At 34.0% G+C, this 14464-nt stretch overlaps 1 protein-coding gene and 1 pseudogene across 2 annotated transcripts; one reads left to right on the top strand and one right to left on the bottom strand.

The window, feature by feature from the left end:
• Window positions 1-587: 587 nt before the first annotated feature.
• LOC143555583 (transcription factor GTE10-like) lies at window positions 588-6671 on the bottom strand. 2 transcript variants are annotated; one of them, XM_077045108.1, is made up of 10 exons: window positions 5231-6671; window positions 5096-5144; window positions 4863-5024; window positions 4712-4761; window positions 4040-4100; window positions 2843-2923; window positions 2653-2768; window positions 1771-1837; window positions 1546-1676; window positions 588-931 (listed from the first exon to the last, which is right to left on the bottom strand). In XM_077045108.1, the coding sequence occupies exons 1-10, from the start codon at window positions 6362-6364 to the stop codon at window positions 659-661; spliced, it is 2124 nt and encodes a 707-aa protein (XP_076901223.1). In that variant the 5' UTR covers window positions 6365-6671; the 3' UTR covers window positions 588-658. The 2 variants fall into 2 exon arrangements, with proteins under 2 accessions (XP_076901223.1, XP_076901224.1); XM_077045109.1 differs by having other exon boundaries at window positions 4869-5024.
• Window positions 6672-8236: 1565 nt separating this feature from the next.
• Window positions 8237-10580, top strand: LOC143555596 (zinc finger BED domain-containing protein RICESLEEPER 2-like; annotated as a pseudogene).
• Window positions 10581-14464: the final 3884 nt, after the last annotated feature.

Raw genomic sequence — 14464 nt, 5'->3', positions numbered from 1 at the left:
GATTCAATCATTTTAACTATTCAAAAACTAATTTCCTGAATCAGGTTTCTAGATCATTATATAAAAACTAACAAAAAGGATCTAACATAAAACTAGTTAAAAGTAATTCACATGTGTGAATCGGTAAAACAAGAACAAACAACTTGGATAACTCCCAAATTCTATTGAGCAAGAAAACTTACTCAAAAACTTGATTACATGGGTTTATATAACCTAACCAATCCTAGCTAGGCTCAAATTCCCTATTAGATACAAACACAAACTCATCTATATCTAAACATTAAATTTGAGATAAACCTGGATTCTAATACACATTAATTAGTAATCCCTAAAATACCCTTAATTCACCAAACTTGTAAATCAAGGAAATAACCCAACCCGGTTACCGAACTTGCAGCGGGTCGGGAATTAGTTAACGGGCCAACAGTAATCAAACTGCTGAGATGAAAACAAAACTTCTTAAAATAAAAGCTAAAAATTTTCTTTCCTTTCAAATTTGTATACAATAAATAAAAAATGTAAACTGAAAAAAAGAAACAGAAATCCACCTCATTTCATCTCAAATGTGCACCCTTTTTTGACCTACCTTAACTACCACACTTCTGTAAAATGCCCAAACTACCCTTTGAATTGAAAACAATAACAAAAAAACAAACATTCAATCTATCTCTACTTCATCATGATCATCTCCCATGGCTGGACCAGTTCCTGGCTCATCATCATCTTCTTCGTCATCGTCTTTCATGTATAAACCAAGTTGCTCTAATGGATTCCCTTTTCCATTTAAGTTAAAGCTCCCTAAAGGATCCTGATAACAATCTGTACTGTTTTCGTCTATTAAGCTTTGTAAAGGCTCGGCGGGTCCCACACTAAGCATTTCGAGATCTTCAAGAAACCGTGAGTTGTCATTTATATCAACCATCTTTTCCATCTGACATTAATAATAGCAAAAGTATACGTTACAAATACTAAACCCTTAAAACTTCTGATACTGTAAACGAACAAAGATGAACAATAAAAATTTTGTTTATTTACCTAAACAAGCGAACATGAACACATATCACGTTCGTTTATCAATGCTAGTGAATGTTCATTTATTTAAATCCGTTCATGTTTTCATTAGTTTGCATTCATTAATATATAATTATATAGAATTTTAATATGTTTATTCATTAGCGTGTGTTGATATATTCACTTAAAAAATTTTCAACCAATACAACTTGCTTATTGTTCTTCACATTACTGTTAACTGCCTTAGCCCAGTTACATTTGTTCTTCTATGTTCAGTTATGTCCGTTCATTTACGTTCGTGAACCATTCATTTATACTGTATTGTTAACGAAGAAACATAAACGAACAAAAACATGCTCGTTTTCTTAACGAACAAACACGAACAAGAAAACTCATTCGTGAAATCGTTCATGTTCGATCGTTTGATTGGTTAAAGTTAAGCAAAAGAACACAAACATGCTTCGTTAGGCTCGTTTACAAGCCTGCCTCGTTATGCAATTAGTCTTATACAATATATACACGCACGGACGATACCTTTTGTAGAGCTTGGCGTGCGGCTTCCCTTTCAATATCCCGTTTTCTTTGGGCTTCAGCAGCTGCTTCTAATTCTGCTTTCTGTTTAGCCTCTTCTGCAGCCCTTGCTTCCGATTGCAGTCGGGCTTTTTCTATAGCATCAAGATCATCACAAAACAGTTAATACCATGTGACAATAACACACAAAATATACTTAATTTTAGATAAACGCAATTCTATAAACACCTTCTTTTCTTCGCTTTTCTATCTCCTCCTTATCAAGCCTCAACCTCTCTATATCCTGCTTCTCAACCTGAAACTCATTATAGTAAGACTATTATGCTCAGTAACTGCAAGGGTACTTTAGTAATTTCACCTGAACTTAACGGAAAACTTAACAGAATTAAAGGACAAAGCCCAAACTTGTTACATTTTTTTGCTTAATACCCAAACATGTTAAACATATTAATGGCAGTTGTGATTTTAACATGTCGAATAAAAAAAATAAAATAATGGGTCAATATATGGCTCAAGTGGATTTAAAGTCGGTTGTTTTATATGGATATGATTCAACTGCTTTAATTAATTATTTGGATCACCATTTACTACTGTTACTTTTCAATCATAACTTTATATAGAAATTAGGAATTTCATATATATCCTTCTATATTTCAATATATCAAACTTATCCTTTCAAAACCTAAAAGGATCATACTAGTCCATCACACGGTAAATGAAATTGAACAAGTAATGCTCCAGTAAATAAAAGTATAACGTAAATATTCTTCTTCTAGTGTATTGAAAAAGTAAATACAATAATATAAAATGTAGAAGTATACGTATGTAATTGCCCCTTTATATAAACAAATTTAACAAAAGAATGTTTTAGCACGTGTAAAAGGGCCCTTTTGAACATGAACGCTTTTTGATCCATGACCCGAACCGCCCATCTAGACATGCATACATACATTTACATACACATGCATGCACACACATACACGAACAGACACACATATACACAGATAATACACACACACATACATATACATGCACACACTGACACGCACAACATATATAAATATGCACACACACATGTACCATAACATAAAGCACAGGGCCTACTTATACCTTTCCAACAGTTTTCTCTTGAGCTTTGATAATGGTGTCAGCAAAACGGGTTCTCAAAAGTGCTGCACGATAAAGCTTTTCGGGAGAGACTTGCCTCTCGTTTGGAGCACACTCCCCTAAAATATCATTATTACAGGTGAGAAGTTGAGATCAATCCGTACATGTCCTGCTTATTAACTCATTTGCTTACCCTCTTGATTCCCATCATTTTCAGCAGAAACAGGAATAGATTGAGGTTTCTGCTCAACTGGGTCCACCCTATTCACAGAATCTGTAAAATAAAAATAATCTTAGAGATATCCAATGGCATTATCATCTCATACAATTGCTAACATAGTTGGAATGACGGGTCAAATCAGGTTCACATTAAAACCGTCATTTTTATTCTGGGAGAAAAGGGTATGGTCAAGTCAAATTAAACAACCCGAGCCAGGTTGAGCTCGGGCTTGACATCAAACTTAAGCAAGCCAGCTCAGCTCGGCTAGCTAATTTTATCAAGCTAAAAGGTCGAGCTCAAGCTCAGTTCATAAAAGATCAAGTTTTCTCGATAGTGTTTTTCTTTAAATCTTTTTACATGTTGACATATAAAAGACAAAAAATAATAACTTTTTAATATGCGCATATGTATTATTTTTGTTTTTTTTTTTACATTTTTTAAAGATGGACAGGTAGATTCAAATTATTATATGTATTATTTTATTTTCAATATTTATATATACCCACACACACACACACTAAAATTTGGGATTCAATTTAAAACACGCGAGTTATCAAGCGAGCCAACGGGCAAGACATGAGCCGAGCCAACCTTGGCTGTGTCGGCTAGTTTACAAACCAGCTTTTTGAACAAGCCCTAGGTAACTAGGTTAGGTTGGCCTAGAGGTGTTCATCCATTTGGTTTATTCGGTATTGTATCTCACACCCTAGTTAGATAAAATAAAATAGGTTAAAAATAAGTGGCTTGAAAATCCGTCCGTGATTTAGTTTTGATGTATACATCCTCATAGAAGTTTTATTCAAAAACTTCAATTTAATAATATTGGCTTTCTTCAAGTCATAACTAACACTTGCTTTGTATTTTGTAAAAATAAAAAAAGAACAAAAAATGTTACCGCATCCTTGTCCCCATTGTCTACTGCCGACAAGTTTTGTCCATTTATTTTTATAAAATATAAAGCAATTGTCAAATTATGACATGGGAGAGGATGCATGTATCAAAAGTACATTATGGATTGCTTTTCAACCCACTTGTCTTTCAACTAGTTTTAAGGATTTAGACACAAGATAGCCAAAATCGACCCATACACAAGTAAATGGGTCAAAATTGCACATGCAATGGCTAATATATGACGGATTAATTGTTTTTACATAAATATGAAAGGTTCACCTTCTGCATCACGGGGAACATCCAACATTTGCTCCATATTAGCTTCAGGACCCAATGAAGCCTAGAAAGCAGTAGAAAAACAACCTCTAAATTTCAAACACACAAAGTTGTTTGGATGTGTGTTTTGGAAGTGATAGGGTACATTAGTGCTTCTATGTATACATCCTCATATGTAATAATCAGTTATATTTATATTCATATCATCTCCCCTATCCAGTAACATTAATCATAAAATACTAGAAGGGTACATTAGTGCTTCTATGTCTAAATACATTATCAACAGATATATGGTAACTTTTTATGTTAAAATGCCACGTTATATGCAAATGAAAATGTATAAATTCCACTTTCAATAAATGCTTAATTTCAAATAAAAGAATTTTAAAAGAATAATAGCAAAATCTCAAATACTATTAAATAAAGCTTCTACTTTTACATATTAACCAACATATGGTAGCTTTTTAAGTATGTCATGTTATATGTAAATGGAAATGTATAACTTCCGGTCTCAATTACTACGTAACTTTAAGAAAGTTATCAAATTTGTATTAAAAAAAAAGAAACGACAAAAATATTAATAACAACATCTCAAATAAGATATAATAGTATAATGCGCATACATTGTAGCATCTAGTTCTGAATCTTAAAAAATCACCGCGTACGGAACACTACCTTGATATTGTTTACAAGGGCAGTAAGCTTAGCACCATTGGATTCACTGTCTGAATTTGATTCAGCCAACATACATTAACATGAAAATCAAGCAAGAGTTTAATTATGTCATAAAGATTCAGATTATAAACACTAAAAGGCTCAAAGTAACACAAACCACTAGATGATGATCCAGAATCGCTACTGGAGCTACTTGAACTACTGCATTTAGTGTTTCTGCCAGCTGTATCTTTCTCAATCTCTACTGGCGGAAAGCTTGTTACGGGCAGATCATTCCCACCAATATCTATATTCTCTTCATTCACATCATTAACTGAAACCAACAATAAATTAGAAACCATTCACCAAACAGGTTCAAAAAACGAGCTTTGACCAAAATACAACCTTTGGCTGCCTGCTCAGATGAGTTAATGAATCCTGACTCATTATGAACCTACAATAGCACATATAATAATCAAACGATCACCAAAAACCGCTTGTACGCTAAAAAAATCATGTTTTTATAACCTAAAGTTTTACCATGTTTTTTTGTTTATCCACCAAAAAATCGTCTAGAAGCTTCCTCAATTTGAACAACGTTTCATCGCTAAGAATATCTATATCAATCTCTATTTCATCATCCATTGTTGCATTCCCATTTGAGCTATTTTCTTTAAGAAAATCAATAATGTTTTCAGGTAAATCTGCTAGTGAGGCTTCCAACTCAGAGCTCAATTTATGCCTTTCAGCAGCAGACATGACCTTTTTAACAGGTTCTTGCTTTAATTCATTGCCAAAAGATGCAGTCTTTTTCTTCTTTAAAGGAGGCATTAAATTAGCAGTTTCAATATCGGTTTCCATAACATTCTGTCTAACTGATATTTTCTTCTCGATTGCTTTCCATCTAACTTCAAAAAACTTACTCAGCGTTTCAGCCATAATATGCACGTCGTTCCCACGTGGATTATAAGTCATCGCGTTCGAAAAAGTCAACCTAACATCAGCCGCAAATCCCCACGGGTCAACATACTTCCCTGAATTCAGCTTCGTTTTCACCGTCCCCAAATCCATCGGATGTTTAATAACCGTATAATAATCCGGAATCTTTAACACTACTACATCAACCGGCGTATTAAACACCCAACCAAAATTATGCGCCATTAAACGGTTCAAAAGTGTCTCACATTGCTTCATCAGCATCGCATTCCCAGTAGCCGGAGGCAAAACCGCCTTCTTTAACTGGGATCCACCATTCCCATTCGGCGGGCCCCGTTTCTTCATATTCCGTGAAAACTCAGGCATCGGTTTTCTTTGTCCAGCGCTACAACTACGAAGATCACTCGATGGCGACAAACCCTCATCAATATTCTTCTGAAATGTTCTAACTTGTTCAAGCTCACGTTTAAATCTCGACTCCAACTCTTTCCTCTCAAAACTCGATAACTTCGACAAAGATATAACCTGTATAGGAACCCCAAACTGCTGATAAGCATCACTCACCAAGTTAACAGATTTATTTCTCGGTGCACACGAAACTTCCGAAGCAGTGTTTTCGGTATCCACCCGTCCCGAGCTGCCGTACCCTTCCGAGTCAGCCATCGTCTCGACCGCGTGTCGGTAGTCCGGCACAAACCCATACGAATAACCCTTGGAAACTTTCCTACTCTTCCCCATCAATTGAATCAAGTGCCATAAACATCCATAACCACAAACCTTACAAATTCAATTCAAACCTGTCAAAATCGTGAATTTATATCCGCAATCAGCAATTTATGCATCCAATTTGAAAACCCATTCACTGATTCAAGATCGTCAAACTCCAGCCCTAATTCCCCAATTAGCCCTAATTCCTTAATTAGCGGTAAGCTTGATTCACCAATCGATCGAGACCAAAACCGTTCAAATCCAATGGCGATTGAAAACCAATAAACCGAACTTGATCGAAGACGAATGAATGAATTAATAATAAATAAACCCTAGAAGTAACAAAATTGGAAAATTGAAGGGTAAAGAAGTAGCATAAACGGGGTGAATCAGACGGAATCCGGGTCGGGTTGGATTGAATTGGATAAAGGTTGTGTGTAAGAAACCCTAGAAAAGCCCCATCGGTTAATTTCTAGAGAGAGAGAGTTAGGGTAAAATGGTGGATGAGAGAGAGAGAGATGAATGAAAGTAGTGTTTAATAATAATATATATAATAATATATTGGGCAGTTATTATTACTTTTATTATTAAGTATTAATTAATATAAGAGAGAGTGGCACTTAATGCGGATCTCTTTTAGCAAATCCTGGCCGTTTATCATTTGGATCCATTCTTAATCTTGTGTTCTTTTTTGACCGGCGACTTTCTCAGTTAAGTGATAACGTGATCGCATTCACGGCCCCATCACCCTCGGTCCAGATTATGTTGACATTATCGGGACCCACGCTGGAACCTAAGGATCATTTGGCATTCCCGGTAAAACCCCCGCTCACCCCGTCCGAAGACACGACAGGTTTTATGCATCAGGAAAAATCCGGTCGGCATCAGGGATCGAACCCGGGTCTCCCCGTGTCTTCCCATCCTTTGTCTGGCCTACTGGGCTAGCCCAGCTGGTTCTTAATCTTGTGGTCTAAATTCTGTTTTGAATTTGGTTTTTGTTTGAAATCGAGTTAAATATAGTGATGATGTTGAGAAAATAAAGAGAAATTTTACTTTTTTTAAATTGTGTAGTGGTTGGTTGGTGCTTATTTTTATGCAAGTTTTAAAGTGGTAACGAGCATAAGTGGAAGGATTTGATGCATTCTTTTTGTATTATTGAATTTATTAGGACTAAGCAATCAAATATTTTCAGGCAGGGCTGTTAATTTCTGAGACGAACCTATTAACACGACACGACACGGGTTTTAACAGGTTTGGGTTTAACCTTAACAGGTTTCGTGTCTTTAACATGTCAACCTGTTTAAGACATGTTTAAATTCGTGTCTTAACAGGTAAAACACCTGTTAACCTGTTAGTACACGTTAATAACACGTTAATATTTTAAATTTAATTTAATATATATATATATATATATATATATATAGTTAAGATATTCGGTTTCAATTTTCCAATTCCACGTAGCGATAAGACGGTTCAGTGCCCCAGAGCTAACTAATATCAATATCTGTTTTACCAAATTAATATCAATATCTATTTTTAGAGTTAATATATTGCCATTTACAAAGTAACAAAATTGAACTTCTCATACTTCATCTCTTGATAATTCATTCTCAAAACCTAATCAGAGATAACCGGACCGCCACCGTACGACGGCGAGTCGGCGACATCGACTTACACAAGGCATATCGGTTGTTAGACTTCATACGCTTTATCATTATAATCAGTGAGTTTCTGAATCTACCGTGTCGACATAGTTTAATTATTTCTAGTTATTATGCATAATCATAACTTATGTATTAGTGCTATATATCATTCATGTAGCATTTAGTGTATTTTTTGTGATGGTTTAAACTTTATAATTGTATTAAAATTGTATTGTTATGTATTTTTTCTTTATTGTAGATGGATTCCAATGGTAAAAAAGTTGAGTTAGAAAGTGATAACTCAAAGAATATGCATATGAAAGATGATTAGGTTGAGTTTGTGGACTTAGAAGATGATAACGATGTTGATGATAAAAAAAACAAGGACAAAAAGACAACGAAAGGATAGATCTATAGTGTGGAAGTATTTTTGTTAAACTTCATAAGAAACCAATAGGTGGAAAGATTCAATGCAAGTGCATGAAGTGTAGACATGTTTTGTTATATGTTAGCACCCAAGGTACAGGTAATCTAAAACGATACCTAACTAGTTGCATTGGTAGTAATTATCAAGATGTTGGTCAAATGCTTTTTAATAGTGACATGAAATTAATGTCTTCTAGTTATGATGATAATAAGTTTCGTGACATGCTTATAGCTGCTATTGTTATGCATGAACTGCCTTTATCATTTGTAGAGTATAAAGGCTTTAGAGATTTGTTTGCATACTTGCAACCCAAAGTGAATGTCCCTTCTAGGAATACTGCTAGATCTGATTTATTGAACTCTTTTACTAGAGAAAAGGCAAAGGTTAGAAAAATGCTTTTGGAAGCACCTGGAATGTTATGTCTAACTTCAGATTTATGGACTTCTATTGCAACTGATGGGTATTTAGCAATTACAGTGCATTTTATTGATAAACAATGGATTTTGCAAAAGAGAGTCCTATCATTTTCTTACATGCCACCGCCTCATACCGGTGTTGCGTTATGTGAAAAGGTGTTTTCAATTCTAGTAGAATGGGGCATAGAAAAAAAAATACTTTGTGTGACTTTAGATAATGCATCTAGTAATGACACATTTGTTGGGCTTTTAAGAGAACAATTGAATACAAAGTCGCCACTTGTTTCAAATGGTAGATTTTTCATTTGAGGTGTTGTGCACATATTCTGAACTTGATTGTGCAAGATGGGATTAAGGAAATTGATGAATGCGATTACAAAGTTAGAGAGAGCATCAAGTATGTGAAAGGATCACAAGGAAGGAAAGAAAAGTTTTTGGAGTGTGTTAAGTTGCTTTCTTTAAGTTCGAAAAAGGGGTTAAGGCAAGACGTTCCTACTAGATGGAATTCTACCTTTTTAATGCTTGATAGTGCCATTTATTACCGACGTGCTTTTTGCCATTTGGAAATTAGTGATTCTAATTATAAGAGTTGTCCAAGTAGATTAGAGTAGGACACGATTCAAAAGATATGTAGTTTTCTTGAAGTTTTTCATGAGGTGACTAATGTTTTTTCAGGTACTAAGTATCCTACAGCGAACTTATACTATCCACACATTTATGTGGCTTATTTTACATTGCATAAAAATTTGAGTTCAAAGGATGAGTATATGAAAAAAATGGCAGCGTTCATGATGGCAAAATTTCAGAAATATTGGTCGGATTTTAGTCTTACTTTAGCTATGGCTGTGGTGTTGGATCCTAGATACAAATTACATTTTATTGATTGGAGTTATGGAGTAATTTATGGAGCCGAAAGTGCTGAATATGAAATTGTTGATCAGTTTGTGCATTCTACTTTTAATGAATATGCCATGTTAAATGCTGGTAATGGTTCATCTCCAACTTTGGATAATGCAAGTTGTTCAAATGCTAGCAATGCTGTTGACGATACAAGCGACAATTGTCCGCATGGAGTTAGAACAATACTTATGATATTTTATATGTTTGTTTGTACTAATTTTTGTTTTATATTGTTATTGAACGATTGACGTACTAATTTAGTAATTCAATTATTCATTTTTAGGGTTTTGATCAGTTTCAGAGTAAAGATTTTGCAACTAACAAGAAGTCAGAAATGCAATTGTATTTGGACGAGTCTAGAATGGCAGGAATACAGAACTAGATGTGTTAGTCTTTTGGAAAGCCAATGAGTTTAGATATCCCACACTAGCAAGGATGGCTAGAGACTTTTTGACCATTCCGGTATCTACAGTCGCATCCGAGTCTACCTTTAGTGCTAGCGGAAGAATACTTGATCAACACCGAAGTTCACTTGGTAAAGATACCGTTGAAGCTCTTGTTAGCACAAAAGATTGGTTATATGCAGATTATCGTAATGTCCATTTCCCTGCTTTTTATTAAGTTTTTTACTTAGTTTTTATTTTTAATATTGTATGTCTGTTTGTAGGTTCTAATGAAGTTAAGGTAAATGAGCTCACTGAAAATATAATGACCCTTGATATTAATGGTGAGTCAGGTGCTTCAAACCCAACCAACAATTCTAAGGTACCAAATCCATTGTTTCTAAATGTTTATACAATTTTAGTTTCCTATATATTATTGTACTTAAAGTAGTTGGCAATTTTTGTTTTTAGGTTTGAAATTTTGGGAATTTTTTGTGTGAAGATTTAAAATTGAAGATATGGTTAGAAAGACCTGTTTGAACTCGTAATTGTTTTTTAATAGATGTTATGATTTGCTTTTGGATTTGGATTTTTGTTTCAAATGCGTTATGGATTATGTATCATTCAAGACTTTTATGCACGTTTTGGCAATTTTTGTTTAACTTCACATGTATTATGTATCGTATCCTTAAGCATGTCTCTAAACAGGTCTTAACGTGTTAACCTGTTTCTAAACAGGTTCGTGTTTGGAAAAAATGACACGATTAGTTATCGTGTCGTGTTTGTGTATAGCACTACAGGTGTTCGTGTTTTATCGTGTCGTGTCTTATCGTGTCGTGTCCGACATGTTATGACAGCCCTATTTTCAGGCAATGCTATTCAACAATTGTTGTTTGTGTGAGATATAAGCATGTAAAGATAGAAAGAGAATGGGAGACAAGGTAACTGGTTTCGTCGTTTCTGTTTATCATAGGGAAGTAGACGTTTTCATGCATGCTAAAGAAAGCAGACAAGGGAGGGTTCTTTAAGGGTATTTCTATGACATATAATGGTCTGATAATATATTACCTTCTAGACGTTGATGATGTTTTCTATAACGTGGATGATGTTTTCTATACGTGAATGATTGTAAGAAAATGTTTTATTAAATCTTTTACTCGTTAAGAGATGCTAATGTGACGCTTTTTATCAAATGTTGGTGGAAGGTATAAGAATATAAACCGGAGATGTTTTGGAGGAAGGTAATTTATTCGATGCACTCGTCTAATCATTTAGTTAATTAATTCAATCTTAATTTAATCAACCTCTTTAACTGAGAGGTGGACTTAGGTGATAAAACCGCTTTTTGATTAACCCCTAGTTAACACAAAAAAACTGTTAAGAATGCCCTTTCTAAATCCATTTTTTAATGAAAAGGGATAAATTTTATATGGTACAATAGCGTGTCGAGTGTAGATGGGAAAAAAGTTCCGGAAACGGAGATGGAAAAGGATTGCATTAACTCCGTTAGAATCCAGGGAACTTGCTAGTTGTTTGGTTCTGTTGAGTCAAGTCTCTTTCACTTAACAACTGAAAACCCCACTGGGACGCTTTCTCGACGGCATCCATGAAGACCGTCTTGAATGAAGCCTCAGATATTCTGGTTCCTTTCGTCATGAAATGGAATACCTAAGAAAGTTTTAACACTTTTGTATTGATGGTGGAAATGAACATGATTGCAACATTGTCGACTCTTAGCTTTAGAAACATTGATGTCGGGTCTAGGGTTTGTAGGCTATGTAGCGAGTATACTGAAACTAGTGACCATCTTCTTTCCTCGTGCTACTTTGCCTCATTGGTTTGGCAATTTATTATCAATTGGTGTCATATCGCTCCCATTTACACATTCGGTGCCTACTTAAGATTCATGTATCTAGTAATCTTGATCGATCAAAAAAAGAGTGATACACGGCATCATTCTCACAATGTGTTGGTGTATTTGGAATATACTAGGAACGAGCTTGTATTTGATAAAAACCGGCTTGTATTTCCAAGATTGCCGAATACATTAAACTTTTAGGTTATTTATGAACTAAAAATAAATAATATGGGGATTGTATTTCATAGAAGGATTTGTGTAATTTCTTATTATAATTTTTGTTTTCTGTTGCTCGGTTCCTATCGCATTGCTAGTTGTATTTATGTATATAGTTTTTTTTTCTTATTATGATAAATAATTTATATCTATACTATATATAATACGAGAGTTATGGACAAAATAATACGATGAGATTTCAGAGTTTTACAACATTTTAAGCACACAGTACAACTTTAAAGAGGAGCAAAATGGTCATTGTAGCACTTAAATATCACATGTCTTTCATATTTCTTCAAAATAGTTACAATATTAGTCTCTCTACTTTAATTATTTTTTGTAAATTTAAAGAATAGTTCCAAATTAACCTATATCTTTTACATATTTACTCTTTTTAATTTCATTTTTAACCCAACTTCCCCCACGAATTTTAAACGGTCATAACTTTTTCATACATTAAAATTTTTTAAAAAACATTGCACCATAAACACGAGCGTTTTATTTTCTTTAATTTGAGTATGATATTTCTATAGGTTTTTCAGTTAAAAAACCAGCACTTTACGTAGAGGTGTTTGCAGTTTGGTTTTGATAGTTTTTAAATTAAACCGTGAGCCAAACTGTTAGTAATGTTTTTTTGTTGTTGAAAACCGAAATCAACCCGTTGAAAATTTGAAATTGGCTGGCCAAAAGTTAAAGAAAAAATCAACCATGAAATCAAATCAATGACCAGTTTGAACGGTTTTAAAATAAACAATGAACACACGTAAGTTTGTTACGTGATTACCAAGGTCCGTATTTCCTGCTACATCGCGAGAACACCCATTAATGATAAGAAGAAGAAGAAGAATCATCTTGATAGGATAGTATCTTTTGTCCTTTGTGGGATGCGATAAAAGCAACATTTTCCCTTGTCTTTTTTATTTTTTTATGTTTACTTTTTTGGTTTATTGAATTATTTTGATGATTACACGGCTCATTGATGAATTTTCGTCGGGAATATGTAGTTGTGTAGTAACATTACATAAAACCCATAGTAGGAGAATGCAATAAAGCACCATGATTTTATATAGAAATTAACAGGAATTGAGATATATAAAATGTTACATGTCTTTATATCTTTTTAAGACCGGGTATCTTTGTTATATAGATGATAATATAAACATATTGAAAATGTTAAATGTCTTCATACCTTATTAAGTCGAATATTTTTGTTAAATAGATGATAACGTAGTGGTAGACTGGTAGTTGATAAAAAAACATTGAAAAAATAGAACCAGACCTAATAGTACCGTTTAGAAGTATGAGAAAAACTGTTAACAATGTAAATATGATAGATATACCACAAGGGCATTTCCTATAGACATCTTAACCCATGTCGTGTGTTAGGAATTAATGGTTGTAAAAATCTTGGCTAGGCGTCGACTAATTATTGATTAATCGCTAGCCCCCACTCCACTTATTAATTTTGGGCTAACCGGTCAATAGTCAAATCCGGCCAAAATCAGGATTAATCGAACTTAGTAAGTGGCAATGTTCCAAACAAACCGACGGTTTCCAACAAGATTCCAACCAATTTTCGGCCAAAATATGTATGTGTATATATAAAACTAAAAATTACATATAAAAATGTGTGTTAATATATATAAAACTGAAAATTATACATTATAAGTTCGATCTAATTAGTCCCGACTAATCGCTAGTCCCGACTAATCGCTAGTCCCCACCCTATCGTCTGATTAATGATTGCTACAACTTTGGTTAGGATCGAAACTAAATGGACCTAACAAACATTTTTATGCTTTCTTTTTCATAACAACTCGTACATCTATATAAACTACTCCTAAATTTACTCTATGGTCTACAGGAGGACAATAACACTCAGACCTCTTAAAGAGAGAACACCATTTAACACATAATACCATGAGGCTAAATGCCTTTTAGTACTTAATAAACATGCACCCTACCATTCTAACGTGCATCATTGGTATATTAATTAATATCCTTCGATAAGAGGTAAATTTCAAGTCTTAACTACACGAACAACTTGTAACACTAATTAATTCATCAAAAGTCTCCTAATTACATCATACAACATGCAAACCTTAAATTTCTGAAACCATATCTCATGGCCATATGTACATCATTCCATACGCAAATCCAAACATTATATCATAAGACACGATAAATGGTTTAAACGACCAAAGTCACGGTTTATCAAAATCAACGATCAACGACAGGATAATATAAGTTTCAAACTTAATTTGGAACATGAAATTATATATAGCAA

The sequence above is a fragment of the Bidens hawaiensis genome, unplaced genomic scaffold, assembly GCF_021521415.1.
Source record: "Bidens hawaiensis isolate Kalapana, Puna unplaced genomic scaffold, B.hawaiensis_p1.1 tig00018162_1, whole genome shotgun sequence".
NCBI lineage: Eukaryota > Viridiplantae > Streptophyta > Magnoliopsida > Asterales > Asteraceae > Bidens > Bidens hawaiensis.
This window is presented reverse-complemented; position numbering and strand designations above follow the sequence as displayed.

Coding starts and splice junctions, on each gene's coding strand:
- LOC143555583 (XM_077045108.1), bottom strand. CDS start 6,364: ATGGGGAAGAGTAGGAAAGTTTCCAAGGGTTATTCGTATGGGTTTGTG. Junction 5,025..5,095: donor ATCTGAGCAGGCAGCCAAAG/GTTGTATTTTGG, acceptor TGTTGGTTTCAG/TTAATGATGTGAATGAAGAG. Junction 4,762..4,862: donor ATCATCATCTAGTGGTTTGT/GTTACTTTGAGC, acceptor AATCAAATTCAG/ACAGTGAATCCAATGGTGCT.